Consider the following 21,342-nt stretch of genomic DNA (forward strand, 5'->3'; position numbering starts at 1 on the left):
CTGGTTTTAGAAAAGGCAGAAGAACCAGAGATCAAATTGCCAACATCTGCTGGATCATGGAAAAAGCAAGAGAGTTCCAGAAAAACATCTATTTCTGCTTTATTGACTATGCCAAAGCCTTGACTATGTGGATAACAAGAAACTGTGGAAAATTCTGAGAGAGATGGGAATACCAGACCACCTGACCTGCCTCTTGAGAAACTTAGATGCAGGTCAGGAAGCAACAGTTAGAACTGGACATGGAACAACAGACTGGTTCCAAATAGGAAAAGGAGTACGTCAAGGCTGTATATTGTCACTCTGCTTATTTAACTCCTATGCAGAGTACATCATGAGAAACGCTGGGCTGGAAGAAGCACAAGCTGGAATCAAGATTGCTGGCAGAAATATCAATAACCTCAGATATGCAGGTAACACCACCCTTATGGCAGAAAGTGAAGAGGAACTAAAAAGCCTTTTGATGAAACTGAAAAAGTTGGCTTAAAGCTCAACGTTCAGAAAACAAAGATCATGGCATCTGGTCCCACCATTTCATGGGAAATAGATGGGGAAACAGTGGAAACAGTGTCAGACTTTATTTTTGGGGGCTCCAAAATCACTGCAGATGGTGACTGCAGCCATGAAATTAAAAGACGCTTACTCCTTGGAAGGAATGTTATGACCAAGCTAGATAGCATATTCAAAAGCAGAGCCGTTACTTTGTCAACAAAGATCCACCTAGTCAAGGCTATGGTTTTCCCAGTAGTCATGTATGGATGTGAGAGTTGGACTGTGAAGAAGGCTGAGTGCCGAAGAATTGATGCCTTTGAACTGTGGTGTTGGAGAAGACTCTTGAGAGTCCCGTGGATTGCAAGGAGATCCAACCAGTCCATTCTAAAGGAGATCAGTCCTGGGTGTTCATTGGAAGGACTGATGTTAAAGCTGAAATTCCAGTACTTTGGCCACCTCATGCAAAGAGTTGACTCATTGGAAAAGACTCTGATGCTGGGAGGGATTGTGGGCAGGAGGAGAAGGGGATGACAGAGGATGAGATGGCATCACCAACTCAATGCACATGAGTCTGAGTGAACTCCGGGAGTAGGTGATGGACAGGGAGGCCTGGCGTGCTGTAATTCATGGGGTCGCAAAGAGTCAGACACAACTGAGTGACTGAACTGAATTGAACCCAAGAGGTTTTGAAAGGAGTCCTGAGGGCTAGATCACTTTTTCCCTTACTGTAGAAAGAATATATGCTCATTACAGAAAACATGGACATTTCAGAAAAGTATGGAGAAGGAAAAGCATCATCTATAATTGAAAAAAAGTCTGAACGTTTATTTATTTACCAGCATGGAGCTTTCTTTCTCAAGCTTTATTCCTTTCATAGGAAAAAGGAGCCTTAATTTACTTACGATTATTTCTAATTAGAGTTGACTATGTATTTTTTTTGTTTCCAAACTTATTCATTTTTAATTGAAGGAAAACTGCTTCAGTGAATTGTGTTGGTCTCTGCCACACAACAGCGTGAGTCAGCCATAGGTGCACGCGTCCCCTCCCTCTGGACCCCCCTCCCCCCTCCCACCCCTTCCCACCCCTCTAGGTTGTCACAGAGCCCCGGCTTGAGTTCCCTGGGTCACACAGCAAGCCCCCATTGGTTATCTGTTTCACACGTGGTGTGTGTGCTTCCACGTCAGTCTCTCCATTCATCCCTCCCCCTTCCCCCCACCCGTGTCCATAAGTTCTGTCTTGAGTCTCCACTGTTGCCCTGTAAATAGGTTCATCAGTACCATCTTCCCAGATCCCATACACATGCATTTATATAGGATGGCAGTTTTCCTCTTTCTGACTTACTTCACTCTGTATAAGAGCCTCTAGGTTCATCCACCCCATTGGAACTGACTCAAATGTGTTCCTTTTTGTGGCTGAGTAATATTCCGTTGTGTATACACCACACTTCTTTATCCAGTCACCTGTTGATGGACATCTAGGTCGCTTCCATGTCCTAGCTATTGTAAGTAGTGCTGCAATGGACACTGGGGCACACGCGCCTTTTTCAGTTTCGGTTTCCTCAGAGTATATGCCAAGTAGTGGGACTGCTGGGTTATATGGTAGTTCTGCTGCTGCTGCTGCTAAGTCGCTTCAGTCATGCCCAACTCTGTGCGACCCCATAGACAGCAGCCTACCAGGCTCCCCTGGCCCTGGGACGCTCCAGGCAAGAACGCTGGAGTGGGCTGCCATTTCCTTCTCCAATACTTGAAAGTGAAAAGGGAAAGTGAAGTCCTACTCTGAGTTTGTTCAGGAATCTCCATATCATCTTCCATAGTGGCTGTATCAGTTTATATTCCAACCAACAGTCCAAGAGGGTTCGTTTTTCTCCACACCCTCTCCAGCATTTATTATTTGTGCTTCTTTTTGGCCATTGTGACCAGTGTGAGGTGATATCTCTTTATAGTTTTGATTTGCATTTCTCTAGTGGGCCATGTTGAGCATCTTCTCATGTGTTTATTAGCCATTTGTATGTCTTCTTTGGAGAAAAGTCTGTTTAGGTCTTTTTGCCCACTTTCTGTTGGGCTGTTTTTCTGGTATTCAGTTTTATGAGCTGCTCGCATATTTTAGAGATTAATCCTTCTTCAGTTGTTTCATTCATTATTCATTTTCTCCCACTCTGAGGGTTATCTTTTCACCCTGTTTGTAGTTTCCTAGGCTGTGCAAAAGCTAATTAGGTCCCACTTGTTTATTTTTCTTTTTATTTCCATTACGGTGGGAGGTGAGTCACAGAGGATCTTGCTGTGATTCAATAGAGTTGACTGTATTTTTAGCAGTTATAATTCCTCTGGGAATCGTCTAGTTTTGATATTCTTCCCAATGTGCTTGGTAAGATATCCTGGAGGAGATGTGGGCCACGTTCTCATCTCTGCGGCCATCCCAGACCGCAGCAGACGATGCTTCTGCTGTGGACGTGTGGAAATGCTCTTTCTAAGCGATGCCACTTGCTGCACTCAGGTTTCCGGTAATCTTTCTTCCTGTTCCTCTTTCCTCTGGTGTCTTGCGGGTTTGGGTTCCTCTCTGTTGCTCTGGCTTAGTGAAGACCTGGCTGGGGCTGCCCCTCAGCACGTGCCCGCACTCTCCTCCCTTCCAACCCTGTGATTCAGCCACAGGGACCCCATGGGGCTCTCTGTCCAGCTGGCACCTACTGAACACCATCCAGTGAAATGTCACACATCGGAGAGAGGCAGAAAGCAAAAATGAAGAAGAAGAAAAAAGAACAGCTGATTTTATTTTTGCTTTTGGTAGTGGAGCCTATTTAAGTTTCTGTTAAATATTTGTTCCTCAACAGCAAACTTGCTCCTGGAGTGTTTTTCTCTCTTGGTGGACATAATTTATTTCACGATTTCCCCTCCCTTGATGGACAACTGTGAAATATGGAGCCAAAGGCTGTCAAAGTTTAACTGAATAACATGGGAGAGAAACAAGGGTCCACGCTGCGGTTCCCTCTCTTGCTTTAAACCCAGACAAGCACAAAAGCACGTCCACAGAACCATCTGAGAATGAGGAAGAGGCCTTGCAGACTGCTTCAGAGTCCACTGCCTAGCAATGTTGTCATAAGTAGGCAAAGGAGAATGAACGCTGGATAGAAGCACCTTCCTTTCTCATCCCCACAGTGAGGCAAAAATTGATCTTATGAGCTAAAGTTGACCTAGAAAACATATTTGTAAGATTTGCCCTTCCTCTTCAAAGACAACAAAAATGGACACACTTGAAACGCAATTAAGACTGGGGCCGGGGAAGGCCAGTGGGACTATTTGGCGTCTAGCGCCACCTTGTGGTGGCTCATTCAAATCCCAGGCCCTTTCAAAGGGTCCCGTAGGACCGAATACTGACAGCCTTCTTGAAGAGTGTAGATTAAGTCATTTTCTTAGGCGATAAAAACTAACAGAAATAACGAGAACTTAACTGTAACTCTACAGTAAACAAAGCACTCACTGAGTCCTGGTAGCAGTCCCATGCTGCAAGTAGCAGGATCTCAGTCCTAGAAGCATGAAGGCCCAGGCTTGAAGAGGCAGGCTACGTGTATGCAGCGTCCTGGACTTAAACCCAGATGTTCATATTCTAAATAGCGTCACACAGTTAGAACTGTGGCATGCAGTAGACATAGAAACTCAAGAGAAATGAATAGTGCCATATAGTACTGCATATGCTGTGATGTTTCCCAGTCGCTCAGCTGTGTCCAACCCTGCACCCTCTGCAGCACGCCAGGCCTCCCTGTCCTTCACCATCTCCTGGAGTTTGCTCAGTTCAGTTCAGTTCAGTCACTCAGTCATGTCTGACTATTTGCGACCTCATGAACCGCAGCACGCCAGGCCTCCCTGTGCATCACCAACTCCCGGAGTTTGCCCAAACTCATGCCCATTGGTTGGTGATGCCATCCAACCATCTCATCCACTGTCATCCACTTCTCCTCCTGCCCACAATCTTGCCCAGCATCAGGGTTTTTTTTCAAATGAATCAGTCAGTTCCTTGCGTCAGGTGGCCAAAGTATTGGAGTTTTGGCTTCAGCATCAGTCCTTCCAATGAACACTCAGCACTGATTTCCTTTAGGATGGACTGGTTGGATCTCCTTGCAGTCCAAGGGACTCTCAAGTCTTCTCCAACACCACAGTTCAAAAGCATCAATTCTTCGGCGCTCAGCTTTCTTTATAGTCCACTCTCACATCCATACAGACCACTGGAAAAACCATAGCCTTGACTAGACAGACATTGGTTGACAAAGCAATGTCTCTGCTTTTCAACATGCTATCTAGGTTGGTCATAACTTTCCTTCCAAGGAGTAAGCATCTTTTAATTTCATGGCTGTAGTCACCATCTGTGTTGATTTTGGAGCCCAAAAAAATAAAGTCTGACACTGTTTCCACTGTTTCCCCATCTATTTGCCATGAAGTGATGGGACCGGATGCCATGATCTTAGTTTTCTGAATATTGAGGTTTAAGCCAACTTTTTCACTCTCTTCTTTCACTTTCATCCAGAGGCTTTTTAGTTCCTCTTCACTTTTTAGTTCCTCTTTACTTTCTGCCATAAGGGTGGTGTCATCTGCATATCTGAGGTTATTGATATTTCTGCCGGCAATCTTGATTCAAGTTTGTGCTTTATCCAGCCCAGCGTTTCTCATGATGTACTCTGCATAGAAGTTAAATAAGCAGGGTGACAATATACAGCTTTGATGTACTTCTTTTCCTATTTGGAACCAGTCTGTTGTTCCATGTCCAGTTTTGCTCACTCATGTCCATCGAGTCAGTGATGCCATCTAACCATCCCGTCATCTGTCTTACCCTTCTCCTTCTGCCTTCACTCTTTCCCAGCATCAGGGCCTTTTCTAATGAGTTGACTCTTCGCATCAGGTGGCCAAAGTATTAGCGCTTAAGCTTCAGCATCAGTCCTTCCAATGAATATTCAGGACTGATTTCCTTTAGGATGGACTGGTTGGATCTCCTTGCAGTCCAAGGGACTCTCAAGAGTCTTCTCCAACACCACAGTTCAAAAGCATCAATTCCTCAGCGCTCAGCTCTCTTTATGGTCCAACTCTCACATCCATACCTGACTACTGGTAAAACAATAGCTTTGACTAGACGGACCTTTGTTGGTAAAGTGATGTCTCTGCTTCCTCATATGTCTGTCTAGGTTGGTCACAGCTTTTCTTTCAAGAAGCAAGCAACTTTTAATTTCATGGCTGCAGTCACCATCTGCAGTGATTTTGGAGTCCAAGAAAATAAAGTCTGTCACTGTTTCCATTGTTTCCGCATCTATTTGCCATGAAGTGATGGGACCAGATGACATCATAGTTTTCTGAATGTTGAGTTTTAAGCCAGCTTTTTCACTCTCCTCTTTCACTTTGAAGAGGCTCTTTAGTTCCTTTTCGCTTTCTGCCAGAAGGGTACTATCATCTGCATATCTGAGGTTATTGATATTTCTCCCTGCAATCTTGATTCCAGCTTGTGCTTCATCCAGTCTGGCATTTTCCATGATGTGCTCCGCATATAAGTTAAATAAGCAGGGTGACAATATACAGCCTTGACGTACCCCTTTCCCTCTGGGAACTCCTCTCTGTTGTTCCATGTCCAGTTCTAATTGTTGTTTCTTGACCTGCATACAGATTTCTCAGAAGGCAGGTCAGGCGGTCTGGCATTCCCATGTCTTTAAGAATTTTCTGCAGTTTGTTGTGATCCACACAGTCAAAAGCTTTAGCATAGTCAATGCAGCAGAAGTCAATGCTTTTCTGGAATTCTCTTCCTTTCTCTATGATCCAACTGATGTCGGCAATTTGTTCTTTGGTTCTTTGCCTTTTCTAAATCCAGCCTGTATATCTGGGAGTTCTCGGTTCATGTATTGCTGAAGCCTGGCTTGGAGAATTTTTAGCATTACTTTGCTACCATGTGAAATGAGTGCAATTGTGCGGTAGTGTGAACATTCTTTACCATTGCCTTTCTTTGGGATTGGAATGAAAACTGACCTTTTCCAGTCCTGTGGCCACTGCTGAGTTTTCCCAATTTGCTGGCATATTGAGTGCAGCACTTTCACAGCATCATCTTTCAGGATTTGAAACAGCTCAGCTGGAATTCCAGCACCTCCACGAGCTTCGTTCATAGTGATGCTTTCTAAGGCCCACTTGAGTTTGCGCTCCAGGATGTCTGGCTCTAGGTGAGTGACCACAGAGTCGTGGTTATCTGGGTCGTGAAGATCTTTTTTGTACAGTTCTTCGTGTGTTCTTCTACCTCTTCTTAATACCTTCTGCTTCTGTTAGGTTCATACCATTTCTGTCCTTTACTGTGTCCATCTTTGCATGAAATGTTCCCTTGGTATCTCTAATTTTTTTTTGAAGAGATCTCTAGTCTCACCCATTCTGCTGTTTTTCTCTTTTTCTTTGCATTGATTGCTTAGGAAGCCTTTCTTATCTCTCCTTGCTATTCTTTGGAACTCTGCATTCAGATGGGTATGTCTTTCCTTTTCTCCTTTGCCTTTTGCTTCTTTTTTAATCTATTTGCAAGGCCTTCTCAGATAACTATTTTGCCTTCCTGCATTTCTTTTATCTGGGGGATGGTTTTGATCACCGTCTCCTTTACAATGTCACACACCTCCATCCATAGTTCTTCAGGCACTCTGTCTATCAGATCTAATCCCTTGAATCTATTTGTCACTTCCCCTGAATAATCACAAGGGATTTGATTTAGGTCATACCTGAATGGACTGGTGGTTTTCCCTACTTTCTTCAATTTAAGTCTGAATTTGGCAATAAGGAGTTCATGATCTGAGCCACAGTCCGCCCCCGGTGTATACACTGGTATGTATGTACGTAGTATAATGTATGTATGTACGTAGTATAATGGGCTGCCCAGGTAGGACTAGTGGTAAAGAACCCCCCTGCCAATTCAGGAGACATCAAAGACGTGGGTTTGATCCTTGGTTTGGGAAGACCCCCTGGAGGAGATGACAACCCTCTCAAGCTTGCCTGGAGAATCACATGGACATGAGAGACTGGTGAGCTATGGTCCATAGGATCGCAGAGTCAAACACAACTGAAGCAACTTAGCACGCACGTGTAGTGTAATAAATATCCCATACTATATATAGTATACGCCTTCTCTAGAGGGAGATAGTACTTGTGCTCTTTTCTATAGCATTATAAACCAGTATTCACTACCTTTCAGGGGCCACTTCCTGCCTGTGAAGACAAGGCAAAATTGGTTGACTCCTGGAGAAGGAAATGTCAACCCACTCCAGTACTCTTGCCTGGACAATCCCATGGACAGAGGAACCTAGTAGGCTACAGTCCACGGGGTCGCAAAGAGTCGGACACAACTGAGCGACTTCACTCACTCATTCACTCACTTGGCAGTCTATGATTTAGCAAATGCTGTTACAGAGTTTTGCTACTTACTAAACCAACCGTGGCCTTTTTTCCTGGGTCCTCTGGGCACCCAACCTGCAGAAGACCGTGCTTCTCTGTCAGTCTGGGGTGCAGTAATGGAGGGGTCCCAGGGAGAAGGGACATGGGAACACTGAGGCAAGAGAACTGAGGCCAGCTTTCATCATCTCTAACCCCAGTCTACCGGCCCAAACCATGACACTCATTCCCAGTTAATGGCACCTCATTCAGTTAACTAAGTATATTTTACAACCCATTTATTTTCAGGTGGGGTCACTGAGGTGAGCTGGCTCAGAGTCAGAGCTGCACGTGTCCTTAGGCCAGCTTTAAATATTCCCAGTGCACAACGTGCAGGGTCAGGAGTCCGGGCCCATCAGTGCTCCTGAGGATGGAGACAGCTCCAAGCTGTGCTCAGAGGAAACCGTGTGCCTTGCTCACAGGCCGACCGCTGGCACAGGGGACTGTTCTTAGAGCTAGGTCCTTGTCAGCCTGCTCAGCATGCTTCAGGTCCACCCCTGGCTCCAGGGCGCACGGCGGGCCGGGTCAGCAACCTCCAGCAGGTCTCAAGACAGTTACCCAGGCCTTACAAGGAAGGAACCTGAGGTTCTAACAGAGTAAGGCCACAATGATTTCCGATGACAAAAGCCCACCCTTACCCTACCACCACTGCTCTCCACGTCCTACTTCAAATATGCTGTCTTTATCCAGCTCAGCCATTAAAAGCCAAGTGACGCTGGTCAGAAGCGGTGGAGGAAAAGCGTGAAAGGGGCTCTGAGGAGGGGGCATTGAGCGGCGTGCCAGGGCTGAGCAGGGTGTGGGATAAAAAGGGAAGAGCCTGGACTGGGGCGGGGGAGCCTGGGGCTGGTGGAGGCGCGCTGCTAACCAGCTGCTCTGGGGCTGGGCCTGCCCCTTGCTTAACGAGAAGGCCTGTGAGCGCTCTCCCCTTGGTTTCTTCACAGGTTGATTTCAAAGGACAACTGTACTAAGCCCTCCTCAGTTTTGCTCTCAGCCGGGCTAGCCACTTTCCAGCCTTCAAAAGAAGGGGAGAGAATACGCAGAGCCACACACCAGGTACAGTCAGCAGTTCCTCTTGCTTCCTGCCCGTCAGACCCCTCCAGTCAGGGACAGACGGCAGACGGCTGATGCCTGGCGAGCACGCTGTCTGAGCCCACTGTGTGTCCCTCTCTCCAGGAGCTCACTGCACAGAATACTTATGACTGTGTCCAGCCCCTCCCCGCGGGGGCCACGCCCTCTCAGAGGTGACTCGGGTTTTAGGGCATCGGCTGGCTGCGTGGGCAGCCCAGACAATACACTCCAGACACATGTTCTTATCAGGAGCTTTCTGCAAAAACAGAAACATAAAGGCTTCCAGGATCAACCTCTGTTGGCAGGTCCAAAGAAGTCTGATTATATGAAGTAAAAGTTGTCACACAGGAGTCCTTGGGAAACAGGTTATGGACGGTCCCAAGGGCCACCTCAGCACTGGGCATGGCGGTCCTGACCTCCTGGCGGCCCCCACCCCATGTCCCAGAGGGGTGCGGGGACAGGTGACGTGTGCAGGGTCCCAAGAACAAGGCAGGGGGGCATGGGGTGTTCTTGAGACGCAGCAGAAATGGAATTTGTAGACACTGGTGTTGAGGTGGCACACAAATGAACCAAAGCAGAGGAAAATGGGCAAACATGAGACAGTGGAAAAAGAGAGCACTCCTTCAAGCTAAACACGCACTTGGAGGTGCTATGCTGGTCTGCCTGGCCTCCTTTCCCACGGGACTGTCTGAGGCGCTGCGTGGAGGCACCACCAGGCTTGCAGGAGCGATGCATGGCGTGGGTCTCGCCGAGTGCTCAGGGCCCTCGCGCTTTTCTCCGTGGAACCTCATTATGCTACACCACAGAGCTTTCCTTTCCAGGAACTACTAATATATTTGTATTTTTATTTGTATACATATTCTTTTAAAAAAGTTAAAATACAAAAATACACAAAATAAAGAGTGACTTTAAATTTTGCCCGTCAAGGACAGGCACAGAGGTCAACATTGCGGAAGGTCAGGATTCATGGCCCAGGTCAAGGGTAACAGGAACTGGGGTCTTCTGAGACTTTCGAAACTTGCTCTGAAGGAAAACCCTCGGCACACACAGTCCTTCTTTTTTATTCACCGTCTCACGAAACACATATTCATTCACCTCTTCTTCATAACCTGCGTCCAGAAAGAGCCGCGCCAGGAATTCTGGAAGACAAGATCACCAGTGCTCGCAGTCTGGATGCCACTGTACCCTGAGCAAGAGTCAGTGTAGCGCGGGGCTGAGAGAACCTCAATGCAAGCGGGTAAGAAGGCTCTGCTCTGGGAGCTGACACACTCCTACATCTGCCTGTCAACAGAAACTTCCAAATCATCACCAAGAGGTTCACCAACCTGTCACACGCTCCTCGACCCATCAGGACTCCCCATGAGCAGCACAGGCCCAGACCCTGCACTCACAGTGTACGTATGCTTATACGATATGTGTGTTCATGCAGTGTGTGTGTGGTCACTCAGTGTGTGCTCAGTGTTCATAGTGAGTGTGTGCTCACCCAGTGTGTTCGGTGTGTGTGTGCTCATACTGTGTGCTCATACAGTGTGTGTGAGCTCACTGTGTGTGCGTTCATACAAAGTCCATACAGTGTGTATGCTCACTCATACAGTGTATGCTCAGTGTGTGTGTTCAAAGTGTGTGCGCTCATACAGCATATACGTGCGTTCATAGTGTGTGCACTCACTCATACAGTGTGGTCAGTGTGTGTGTTCACACAGTGTGTGTTCATCCAGCATGTGCTAATACAGTGTGTTCGTAGTGTGTTCACTTGTACAGTGTGCTGTGTGTTCACAGTGTGTGTGCTCACTGTGTGCACACAGTGTGGGTTCAGTGTGTGCTCAGTGTGTGCCCACTCAGTGTGCGTGTGTTCAGTGTGTGCTCATAGTGTGTTTGGTGTGTGCTCACTCAGTGTGCTCACTCATAGTGTGTTCACCCAGTGTGTTCAGTGTGTGTGTTCACTCACTCAGTGTGTGTTCATCCAGTGTTCATAGTGTGTGTTCACACAGTGTGTGTTCATACAGCATGTGCTAATACAGTGTGTTCGTAGTGTGTTCACTTGTACAGTGTGCTGTGTGCTCATAGTGTGTGTGCCCACTCAGTGTGCGTGTGTTATGTGCTCATAGTGTGTTTGGTGTGTGCTCAGTGTGCTCACTCATAGTGTGCCCACTCATAGTGTGTTCACCCAGTGTGTTCATAGTGTGTGTGGTCACTCACTCAGTGTGCGCTGTGTTCACACAGTGCGCGCGCTCACTCATACAGTGTCTGTTCACTCTGTGCGCTCACTCAGCGTGTGTGCATGCACTCATACAGTGTGAGTGTGTGTGTGTGTGTGTGTGTGTGTGTGTGTGCGTGCGTGCGTGCGTGCGTGCTCCATCTGTTTACATCAAGCACCTCATCTACCCTGACACGACCAGGGACAGTCAGGTAACAGGGTGCAGAGAAAAAAACACCTGCTGTGACAGCCTAAGGGACAGTGGACCCAAGCAACGATCACTCCACGTGAAGTGAAACAGAAAGGATGGCTATGGGACTCTTGTCAGGGGCCTGACTCCAAAGGACGTACTTTGAAGCACTTTGCAGATGTTACTACATCTTCTCAATTATTTATAGTTGATTTAATCAGACTTCATGAATCCAAAACATTAAAACAGATTTTTAATTTTCACTGTATGTTTTCATGCTTTTGTAGTCTTAATGGTAATCACTAATTTTTAGCTTTAATTTTTGAGTTTAAGAGAATATTTCAAGAAGTAACAAATGTAAAAATTAGAGCTTAAGAAGGTAATTATATTACGGTTCACATTACAGACATACCTCAGAGATACTGTGGGTTCAGTTCACCGCAATAAAGGCGAAAAAAGCAATAAAGTGAGCCTCACAAATTTTCTGGTTCTCTAGTGTATACAAGTTATGTTTACACTATGCTGTGGTCTTTTAAGTGTGCAATAGCGTTGTGTCTAAAAACACCATGTACATACCTTAATTAAAAAATACTTTATCATTAACCATCATTTGAGTCTTCAGTGAGTCTTAGCAGTAACATTAAAGGTGATCACAGATCACCATAGCAAATAGAATACTAATGAAAAAGTCTGAAATACTGCAAGACATGAAGTGAGAAAATGCTATTGGAAAAATGGTGCCAATAGACTTGCTCAACACAGGGTTGCACAAACCTCCCATCTGTGAAAAACGGAGTATTTGCAAAGCACAGTAACACACGGTACTCCCGTATAAAACAGGCTTAGAACTGATGTTCAGAATACTAAAATCATAGTCAACATTTGTTTTATCAAAAATGACCTTTTCAGGACCCCTCTATTAGCAAGTTTGTGTACTTAAGAAGTCTCAATCACTTTTATAGAAAAGAAGGTCTCTTACCTTTGTGAAACTCAAGTGATGTCAAGGCACTATCCTGTCCTATTTGCTTGCTTTCTGAGGAAACGAAGTGAAGATTCTGGTTTGCCCTCCCAGCCTTCCCAACACAGCTCCTGGCCTCATCCACATGGCACAGCAGAGCGTTTCCACTGACTCGGTTCACTAACTGGACACCCTCACTAGAGAGCCTGTGAGCTCACAGCTGATGTGGTGAGTGGTGTGTGTGAGGGTTTGGCTCAGGGCCGTGCGGCTGTGTGTGGAGTCCAGTCGCCCCCACCCACGCAGGACCACAGGGACAGTGCAATCAAGGAAGCAGAAATCATGACAGATTCCAGCAATCTTACCATCAGTGAAAAAATATGATCTGGTCCCATCTTGTCTAACATAGAAGTTTTCTGCAAGTTTGCTCCCGGCTTTAAACCTAAGCATGGCGTGATCATACAGCCCATAGTCACGAAACAGGACACTTTTGCCTGGTTTTAATACCTACGAAACAAAACAAGCTGCACATAACTCAGGGATCCTGTCAGACAGAACTTACTATAAAATAAAACCTGATTATTTTACGGATGAGTATAGCTTACATTTGTGACAGTGATGAAAAGCGCCATACTGAAATGCCCGTACTACAAAGGCAAAGGGCCTGCCAAGCAAAGGTGTGGTAAGGCCTGGCTGAGTCCCTTGCGCTGGGGGGGTACCTCCTGAGCACTGAGGAGAGCACCCTTGGAAGTCCAGTGTCCCAATTAAAACGCTGAAGACATCAGAGGGAAAAAAGTACCCTCACTAAAGTATTAGCACGTTCTCCCATCATTTTATTAGCCATCTCCTAATCCATGACCCTGTAAGTCAAACTGTTTCTTTAAATATCTACGTAATCAATACATTTTGGCTTTTTACTGATGTTCTGGCGTTCCTCAGCCTGAGTGTCAGTTCTGGGCTCCTGCACTGCAATTCTGTATGGCTTGCTCACTATGCTAACACCACACTAAGCCCTCTACAGCTGACCAGACATTTTCTCACTAGGTCTTCATACAACTCTGGAGGAAAAGTGTGATTATCCCGAGACCAAGAGACTGGTAGCAGAAAAAGGAAGTGATGTGGCCACCATCATACAGCAGCTGCTAAACAGCAAAGTCCGAGCTCATACTTGGGTCAGAGGCATGACGAGAGGATCGGGGATGTCTGTTAGTCCCGGGCAGCGATGGGAAGCGGGAGTGTCAGTTCAGTTCTGTCCTCACTCCTGACAAGACCAGAGAGGCTGGGAGGGAGGGGTAACACCACCCCTTCCCCCCTGCCGCTGCACTCCTTGCTTTCAGGCGGAGCACCCTCAGGCCAGTGCGGTGTGTAGAGAAGGGGCAAGTGCCAGGCCCCGGTGGGAGCCCCTTACCACAGCCTTTAGAAACAGCTGTCACAGAGCAGACGTTTCAAAAACTGGAAGGTAAAATCTGCAGAGCATGGTGTAACCGCTCCTCTCCTACAAGGCAAACAGCCATATGCTTTTCAGAATGAAAAGAACAAGGTACTCGCTGTGACACTTGCTTTTTGAGTGCGTATTCTTTCAAACTGTGTAACATTACCAAGTGAGAGTGGTCTTCAAAAGGGGGCATTGATTTTACTATGTATATTCTGACTCTTCACATTAGCAAGATAATCTTGAAAACATGTGACAGATATTACCTATTACAGTAGATAGCTGATATCTGAGGTAATTTGATATTTCCTCTTCCTGAATAGAATATGAAAGACTGTCCATAATACTTCCAAGTGTGCCGCAGATTTTCTCACTTAGCAAATTCTTATCAACACTAGCATGCATTTAAAATACTGTCAATAAAGAGCCTCTTGGATAAAAACACTCTTACTTCGGTCAGAAATGCTAAATTTTAAAATATGACTAACTAAACAATCTGAAAACTTTAACTTGTATGAGACTCACTTTTTTTCAGAAGGAAGGGAAGGCCGCATGGGACTCTCGCTCAGGAATCTGGGAACTCCTGATCCATGGGCCAGCTCTTCTGTTCACTGGCTGAATGACCCTAGGCAAGTTATGTCATCCTTCTGAATGTGCTTTCTCATCCGTAAGACAGAAATTACGGTACCAACACCTCCTTTGAGGCAGGACTGTGCCTTTGCTGGGCTTTCTCATCCTCCCAGCAGCTCCAGAAAGATGGCGGGTGAGATCAGTCAGCCCCTCTCTTGGTGAGTGAGGCGCAGGGCACAAGTGATCTGCCTGGGCTTTCAAGGCAAGTCAGTGGCACAGGGAAGACCAAAATCCTGTCTTCCAATAACAAATTTAGTTGATTTTTACTTTACCGTTTCATTCCAAAAATGAGGGAACCCAACTTTAAGGTTCCCTTTCAGTTTAAAATTAAGTGGTTTTAAATTTTCCCCAGTGTTAGCATCCTACAGTAATTAGCTCTACCATGAACAGCATGTTTCTGTGGCTGTTCAAACTGGAGAGCTGCCCAAAGGGTGTCTGACTGTCAGAGGCTGAGAGACTGCTGCTTCCGCTAACTTCCTGGTGAAGCACATGATATCCAATTAACGAACCAGTCACCTGGTGGCCTCACACTGCTGCTGTGCACTCATTCCAGGTCAGCTGGAAAAGGAATTCTACTGGGGGCTAAAACAGAAGGAGGCTGAAATGGAACTTACTAGCATAAGAAAGGTTACAACAGAGGCCAGGTGTGGACTGAGACAGCTCAGGTCAGTGTTCTGTTTTAGTTTTAACATAACATTTCATTATTACTAAAATACACACAATATGCTATATCTTTTCATTTAAATCAAGAAGAGGGATATCCTCATTAATACTCGGCTCCGTTGGACTTTATTATAATCTAATAGTGTCTCATTAAGGTTTTATTTTCCATTTCCTGGGTTATCATATGTTAACTTCCTATCTGTATATTCTCTTCTATAAAAAGAGCGGTTTTCCATTGTCATTCTTACTGTTACCCAAAAATTCTTTATAAATTCTGAAATACTAATCTTTGTCAGTTGAAGAGTTTTGTGTTTGTTTGTTTTTTTTTTTTTTGCCACAGCGAGTGGCATGTGGGATCTTAGTTCCCCAAACAGAGGACCAGGGATCAAACCCATGCCCCTCTGCAGTGGAAGTGAGTCTTAATCACTGGACTACCAGGGAAGGCTCTCAGTTGAGTAGATTTTAAGTTACTTTTCCCACCTGGTCTCTCTAATTTCTTTGTATCATCTTAATCGTTTGAAGAAAACAAACTCCTAATTTTATTATATCATCTTCACGCACAGAATGCTTTTCAGTCTTTGAGAAAATTTTCCCCACTCTGAAGTCAAAGATGTTTTCCTATAGTTTCTTTTGAAAGGCTTACACTTTTGTCTTTTCCAGTTAAGTCTTTAAATCTACCTTTAAATCCATACATAATAACTTTTGTGTAAGGATGTGAAGCAGAAAACAATTTTGGATTTTTCCCACACGGACCACCAACGGTCCCAGAATCACTTCCTGAGCAGTCCTTTCCCCAGTGATCTTCCAATGTCACCTCTATCAACTATCAAATTTCCATACATACATGGATCTACTTCTAAGCTACCATATTCCATTTGTCAACTTTTCTGTTCCTCTGCAAATACCGTCTGTCTTAATAACTGTAGCTGTGATAAACCTTTATACCTGGTAAGGTATAAACCTCCCCATCTCCTTCTTCAGGAATGTTTTGACTCTTTATTCCTTCATGTAAATTTAGAACCAACTTGTCAATTTCCCCCCCAAAAATAAAGTCTACCAAAAACCTCGAACTTAAACAAAAGGGTAAAATATAGTATGAAGTGGAACAGATTACACAGTGCAGGGTACTTTTTAAAATAGAGCATACAATTCTGTGGCACTGAGTACATTCATCTTATATCTGTGTAATTCTTTAATATTAATATTCTTTAATATTTTCTCTTTAGACAATCACACTACTTGAAGACAATGTTTTCTTTCTTTCTCATTCTTTTCTCTGCTGCTTTCCAGCTGACTGGGACCTCCAGCACAAGGATGAACAGTACTGACAGTGGCCACTGTCATCCCCACGAAGTCCCAGACATTCCTGACTCCTGTCTTCCGCTCCTTCCTAGTCCCTAGAACCTTCATCAGTGAAATCACTGGTATCCTGAATGCTCCCTTCACATTCCAGTGCTAACAACCTGACTGGCCCCTGAGGACACGGTTTTCCCTGCCACCTCTCAAGCAGGCAGTGTTTTCTCCCATGGCCCTAGTACCACCAAGTGCAGGCATGGGGCAGGGTCCTCCTTGCCCCCACTGCTCCTTTCTGTGCATCCCCCCTTCTCCCCTCAAGTTTCAGCTCTGAACCTCCTGTCATCAGATCATACCACCACCCACTACCCCGTATTAACTGCTGTTGTGAGTCACTAAGTCGTATCCGACTCTTTGTGACACTATGGCCTGCCAGGCTCCTCTGCCCATGGGATTTCCCAGGTGAGAGTACTGGAGTTGTTTGCCTAATTCCTGCTCCAGGAGATGTTCCCAACCCAGATGTGGGATCGAACCCATGTCTCCTGCACTGGCAGATGGATTCTTTACCACTGAGCCACGAGGGCATCTATTAGTTCCAGGGTCATTTCCCTCGATTTCATGATGAATGTGTCTTCTGGTTTATGCTCCTATCCATACACTACTCCAATTAACTCCAATTAATTTCAACATACACAGGAATTACCCTTCCAAACATGCTGGATTCAATGGTTTGAGCTTCTCTCTTTCAAAGACTTTGTCCTTCACCTTACCTTAATCACTCACTGCCACAGTAATGTTCTAAAGTCTTGCCCAACCTGTGAAGGCAATACTTTCAATGTCACACAAGTCACCCTCTGACCACTCCCATATTTTTCCAGCTGTCTAACTCCCCAGCTTTCTCAATCCTTCACTTTCACCTGAACCATCAAAGGGAAGATGATAAGGTGGCCTGTCTCGAGTCCCCTGACTTGGAAGTGCGACTCCACTCCCCGAGTGCCGCAGCAGCCTGCTGGTGGCTGCAGCAGCTTGGGTCCTAACGGCAACGATGGGAGAGACAGCAATGACCACGCTGCCTTTTAAGAGCACTCGCCACTACTAGGCACTGCCCCGGGCACTGAGAACACACCTCAGATAGCCTATTCCAAATCCCAACATCTAGGAACCATTATCTCAACACTCCACAGGGAATGAAACGGAGGCTCAGAGAGGTAAAGGAAGCGGCCTACATCGGGAAGTAAGGTTTAACTCGAGCACGCTGTGTGCTCCTGTGTGGGGGCCACTGCTCCTCTCGCTTTACCGCAGGGCTCCACAGATCCCAGGCAGGGCTCCACAGATCCCAGGCAGCTGCTCCAAGGCTGGCCAAGCTCTGAAGGGCAGCCATGGCCACTAAGCCAATCAGAATTTAAGGTGGATGTTTCACGCAGCAGAACTTCTTTTCATACACTGACTACACAGCCCACCTTGTAAGAACAGGGAAACTGTGCATTAAGACGGCACGTGAGCCTCAGAAGGAAGGTAAGTGAAAAGTCAGGATGTCGAACCCTCAAATGCAGGCTCGCAATCACTAACCTTGTAAATGTTTTGTAAGACAAGGTGCATCTTATCAGGGTGAACTGCAGAGAGCACAAATATCAGTGTGGCAGCATCCACAGACTCTGGGGGCACGTGCTCCAGAAGGTCATCTCTGGTCAGATCACACTGGAACACCTTGCATCTTTCTGTGTCATAAAGAGGATTTTGCTAGAGAGAAAAACACAAAATACCTTCAATGCAACGTCCCTGCTGATGCACACAGAAAACCACAGCACAGGTGGAGACGCCACTTCCATGTGTGCACTGCTGCACACAACTCAGCCACCACTGCTGCTGGGCAGACAGACTAACAGGTCATTTTGACATTAAAGCATGTGATATTCAATACTGCCACAAGGGGCAAGGTCTCATTTTAACAAATAATTCTGTTCCTTTTTTTCTTTAAAATTTTTTCACTTTATATTGGAGTGCAGTTGATTAACAGCACTGCCTTAGTTTCAGGTGTAGCGTGATTCAGTCACACATATACATGCATCTTCTCTTTCAAATTCTTTTCCCATTTATGTTACTAGAGTACTGAGCTGAGTTCCCTGTGCGATACAGTAGGTCCTTATTGATGACCTCTTTTAAACACATCAACAAATTATTTTTAACTGCGTATACAGTCTATCACATATTCCAAACTGAGCATTTAGAAGCATGTAACTCCAGAGGGATGATAAATCAAACCCTGCCTCTGCTCCCTTAACCCTCCTCTGACTCATCCACTATAACCCCGAATCCTATGAGAGGTCCTTCTGGCTCCCTTTACTGAGATGCTCCCACCCTTCTTCTGGGTATGGTGGTTGCTTGATGCAGCAAGCTAAGAAAACTTTTTTTAAACTACAAGTGTGTCCCTGGTACATTCTGGTAATAGGTTTCAACACATATATAACAGCATTATGGAGAAAAATAATAAACTTTTCTTTAATGTAAGGACTTTAATAAGCAGATACATAAAGTTATAGGATGGGTCAGTTCTACCTACAACTCTGCTTATATACTGGAGTTTATTACAATCTCAACCGAATTCTCAGATTTCTAGAAATTTGGTAAGGTGAATTTTATTCATCTGGAAGTGAAAACCTTTAGGAACAGCCAAGACAATTTTTAGATGAAAAACAATGGAGGAGGAGGCATACTACAGGACATTAAAACACATTACAAAATGTAGCGCTAAACAGTGTGGTTTGAGAATGGGGACCAACGGATGGGTGAGACAAAAGAGTGTCCCCACACAGACCCATGTATTTAGAGGGATCAGTAGTGTATATGATAGAAGACAGGTGACCAAAATGACATTAAATTTTTTAAAAAGATAGAGAACAAAGGTTACGATTATCAGGAATGGAAAATGAACTTCTCCCTCAATTCACTGTTTGAACAGTTAGCTCTATCCACTTGTGTTAAAGGACAGCAGACCACTAGGAGAAATCAAAGAATGCCAGCTCCAGTGCAGAGGTGGAGAGACGGAGAGTCTATCCTACCACGGCCATGAGCGGGACAGACAGCAACTTCATGTGAACCCACAAGAGAGCAGAGGTCAAAGAACCACCAGCCACCCCCAGATGTGGAGAGGGAGAGGCGCCTTCAGGGAGATGCAGGACCCACGCATTTGCTTACCTGAGGCCTCTAGAAAACTAGAAACGTGACAAGCAGCATGAAGCTCCCAGGGCTGAAGCCATAGGGATGTCCACACCCTAGCAGGTATTTCCACCAAGGACATCACTTAGGCTCTCACAAAAAGAACGGGGCTCTTTCTGGGGCTGGACCTTCTCAGCTCCTTTAAGGGAGAAAAGGTTTCACATGCAGGGGAAAAGTCATCTGGGCCTTGGGTCCTTGGGGCACTGGTGGAATATCACTGCCCCTGGGGAGGGCACTGCTCTGCCCAAACTTTGTCTTCATCTGCAGAGAATGGCCTCATGACCACGGAGTATGACAGAGGAGGGGAGGGGATGAGAAAGAAAAGCTCCACTCCTGGAGAAACAGAAACACTTGTGGGAAAGCTACGAGAGACAGACTCTTCATGGGGAGCAGCACAAAGGAAAGACCCAAAGCCAACAGGAGCAACCAAGTCCCCAGGGTTTGAAGTCTTACGGGCCCATAGCAACAACAAACCTCACAGGCAACTATAGCAACAACAGACTTTAACACAGCGCACAGCTCCCGTCTAGATTATCACAAACCCTTATTACCTACCCACTGCCCCGTATAGCTCTCAACAGAAGAAGAAGGCACACCATAAGGCAAGAAAAAGCACGGCGCGAAGAGACAGCCATGAACCCAGACTCGAATACGACACAGACCTGGAACTACAGGTTTGGACGTTAAAAACCAAAAAAATTACGACTAACGTGTGATGGGCTTTAATGAAAAAGGCGGACAATATTCAAGATCAGATAGGTAATTTCAGAGATACAGAAACTGCAAATCAATGGGAGATGCTAAAAATCAAAAACATAGTAACAGAAATGAAAATTGCTTCTGACAGGCTCATCAGTAGGAACGCTTACTGCCTAAAAGGAATCAGTGCACTTGATGATAAGACAACAGAAAGTACACAAACTGAAAATGCAAAGGGCAAAAAAGTTAAAAACAAACAAACAAAAAGCCAGCATCCAAGAGCTGTGAAACAACAGCAAAGGGTATAACAGAGAGATAACCGGAATCCTCGGAGAAAACAAGAGCTCGAGAAATACTCGAGAAATAATGGTCAAACTTTTCCAAATTAAAAATCCTCTAACCAAAATTATAAAAAGCATATCTCTGTGATTACAGAACTCCAAAGACATAAAACCTTAGTACCTCAAAAGGAAATGATTATTCATTTGATGTGATCACTTAAATTCTATAATAAAACAATACCATAAAACAATGCCTAATAAGCTGGAAGAAATGTTTGCAACAGATATAACGGAATATATCCGCAAAATAAGAAACAAAATGACAGAAAAATAGACAAAGGTATGAACAGACAATTCATACTACCGTAAAAGCCCAATGTGGGTGAGGGTTTTGTTTACTACTCCATCCCAGTGCTTAGAACAGTGATTGGCCTACACTACGCTCCTGCCAGAAAATTTGGAAAACTCAGCAGTGGCCACAGGACTGGAAAAGGTAAGTTTTCATTCCAATCCCAAAGAAAGGCAATGCCAAAGAATGCTCAAACTACTGCACAATTGCACTCATCTCACACGCTAGTAAAGTGATGCTCAAAATTCTCCAAGCCAGGCTTCAGCAATACATGAACCATGAAACTTCCAGATGTTCAAGCTAGTTTTAGAAGAGGCAGAGGAACCAGAGATCAAACTGCCAACATCCACTAGGTCATGGAAAAGGCAAGAGAGTTCCATAAAAACATCTATTTCTGCTTTATTGACTATGCCAAAGCCTCTGACTGTGTGGATCACAATAAACTGTGGAAAA

The 21,342-nt window shown here is 45.2% G+C and overlaps 1 protein-coding gene across 5 annotated transcripts in view; it reads right to left on the reverse strand.

Annotated features, from left to right (window-relative positions):
• Nucleotides 1-21,342, reverse strand: part of METTL6 (methyltransferase 6, methylcytidine) — a 64,750-nt gene that overhangs the window by 39,136 nt on the left and 4,272 nt on the right. For 2 of the 5 annotated variants that reach the window (XR_008200182.1, XR_008200184.1), the window contains exons 3-4: nt 17,914-18,084; nt 12,692-12,833 (exon numbers count right to left, since the gene is read on the reverse strand). Coding sequence is in view for 1 of the 5 variants with exons in the window: in XM_052649694.1 (XP_052505654.1) it covers nt 9,942-10,123; nt 12,692-12,833; nt 17,914-18,084 (495 nt within the window). In the remaining 4 variants the exon portion in view is untranslated. Of the gene's footprint in view, nt 1-9,924; nt 10,124-12,691; nt 12,834-17,913; nt 18,085-21,342 lie in introns of those variants that run through there. The other 3 variants (XR_008200185.1, XR_008200186.1, XM_052649694.1) reach the window with 2 other exon arrangements.

Source organism: Budorcas taxicolor, chromosome 1 (genome assembly GCF_023091745.1).
Source record: "Budorcas taxicolor isolate Tak-1 chromosome 1, Takin1.1, whole genome shotgun sequence".
NCBI classification, from domain to species: Eukaryota; Metazoa; Chordata; class Mammalia; order Artiodactyla; family Bovidae; genus Budorcas; species Budorcas taxicolor.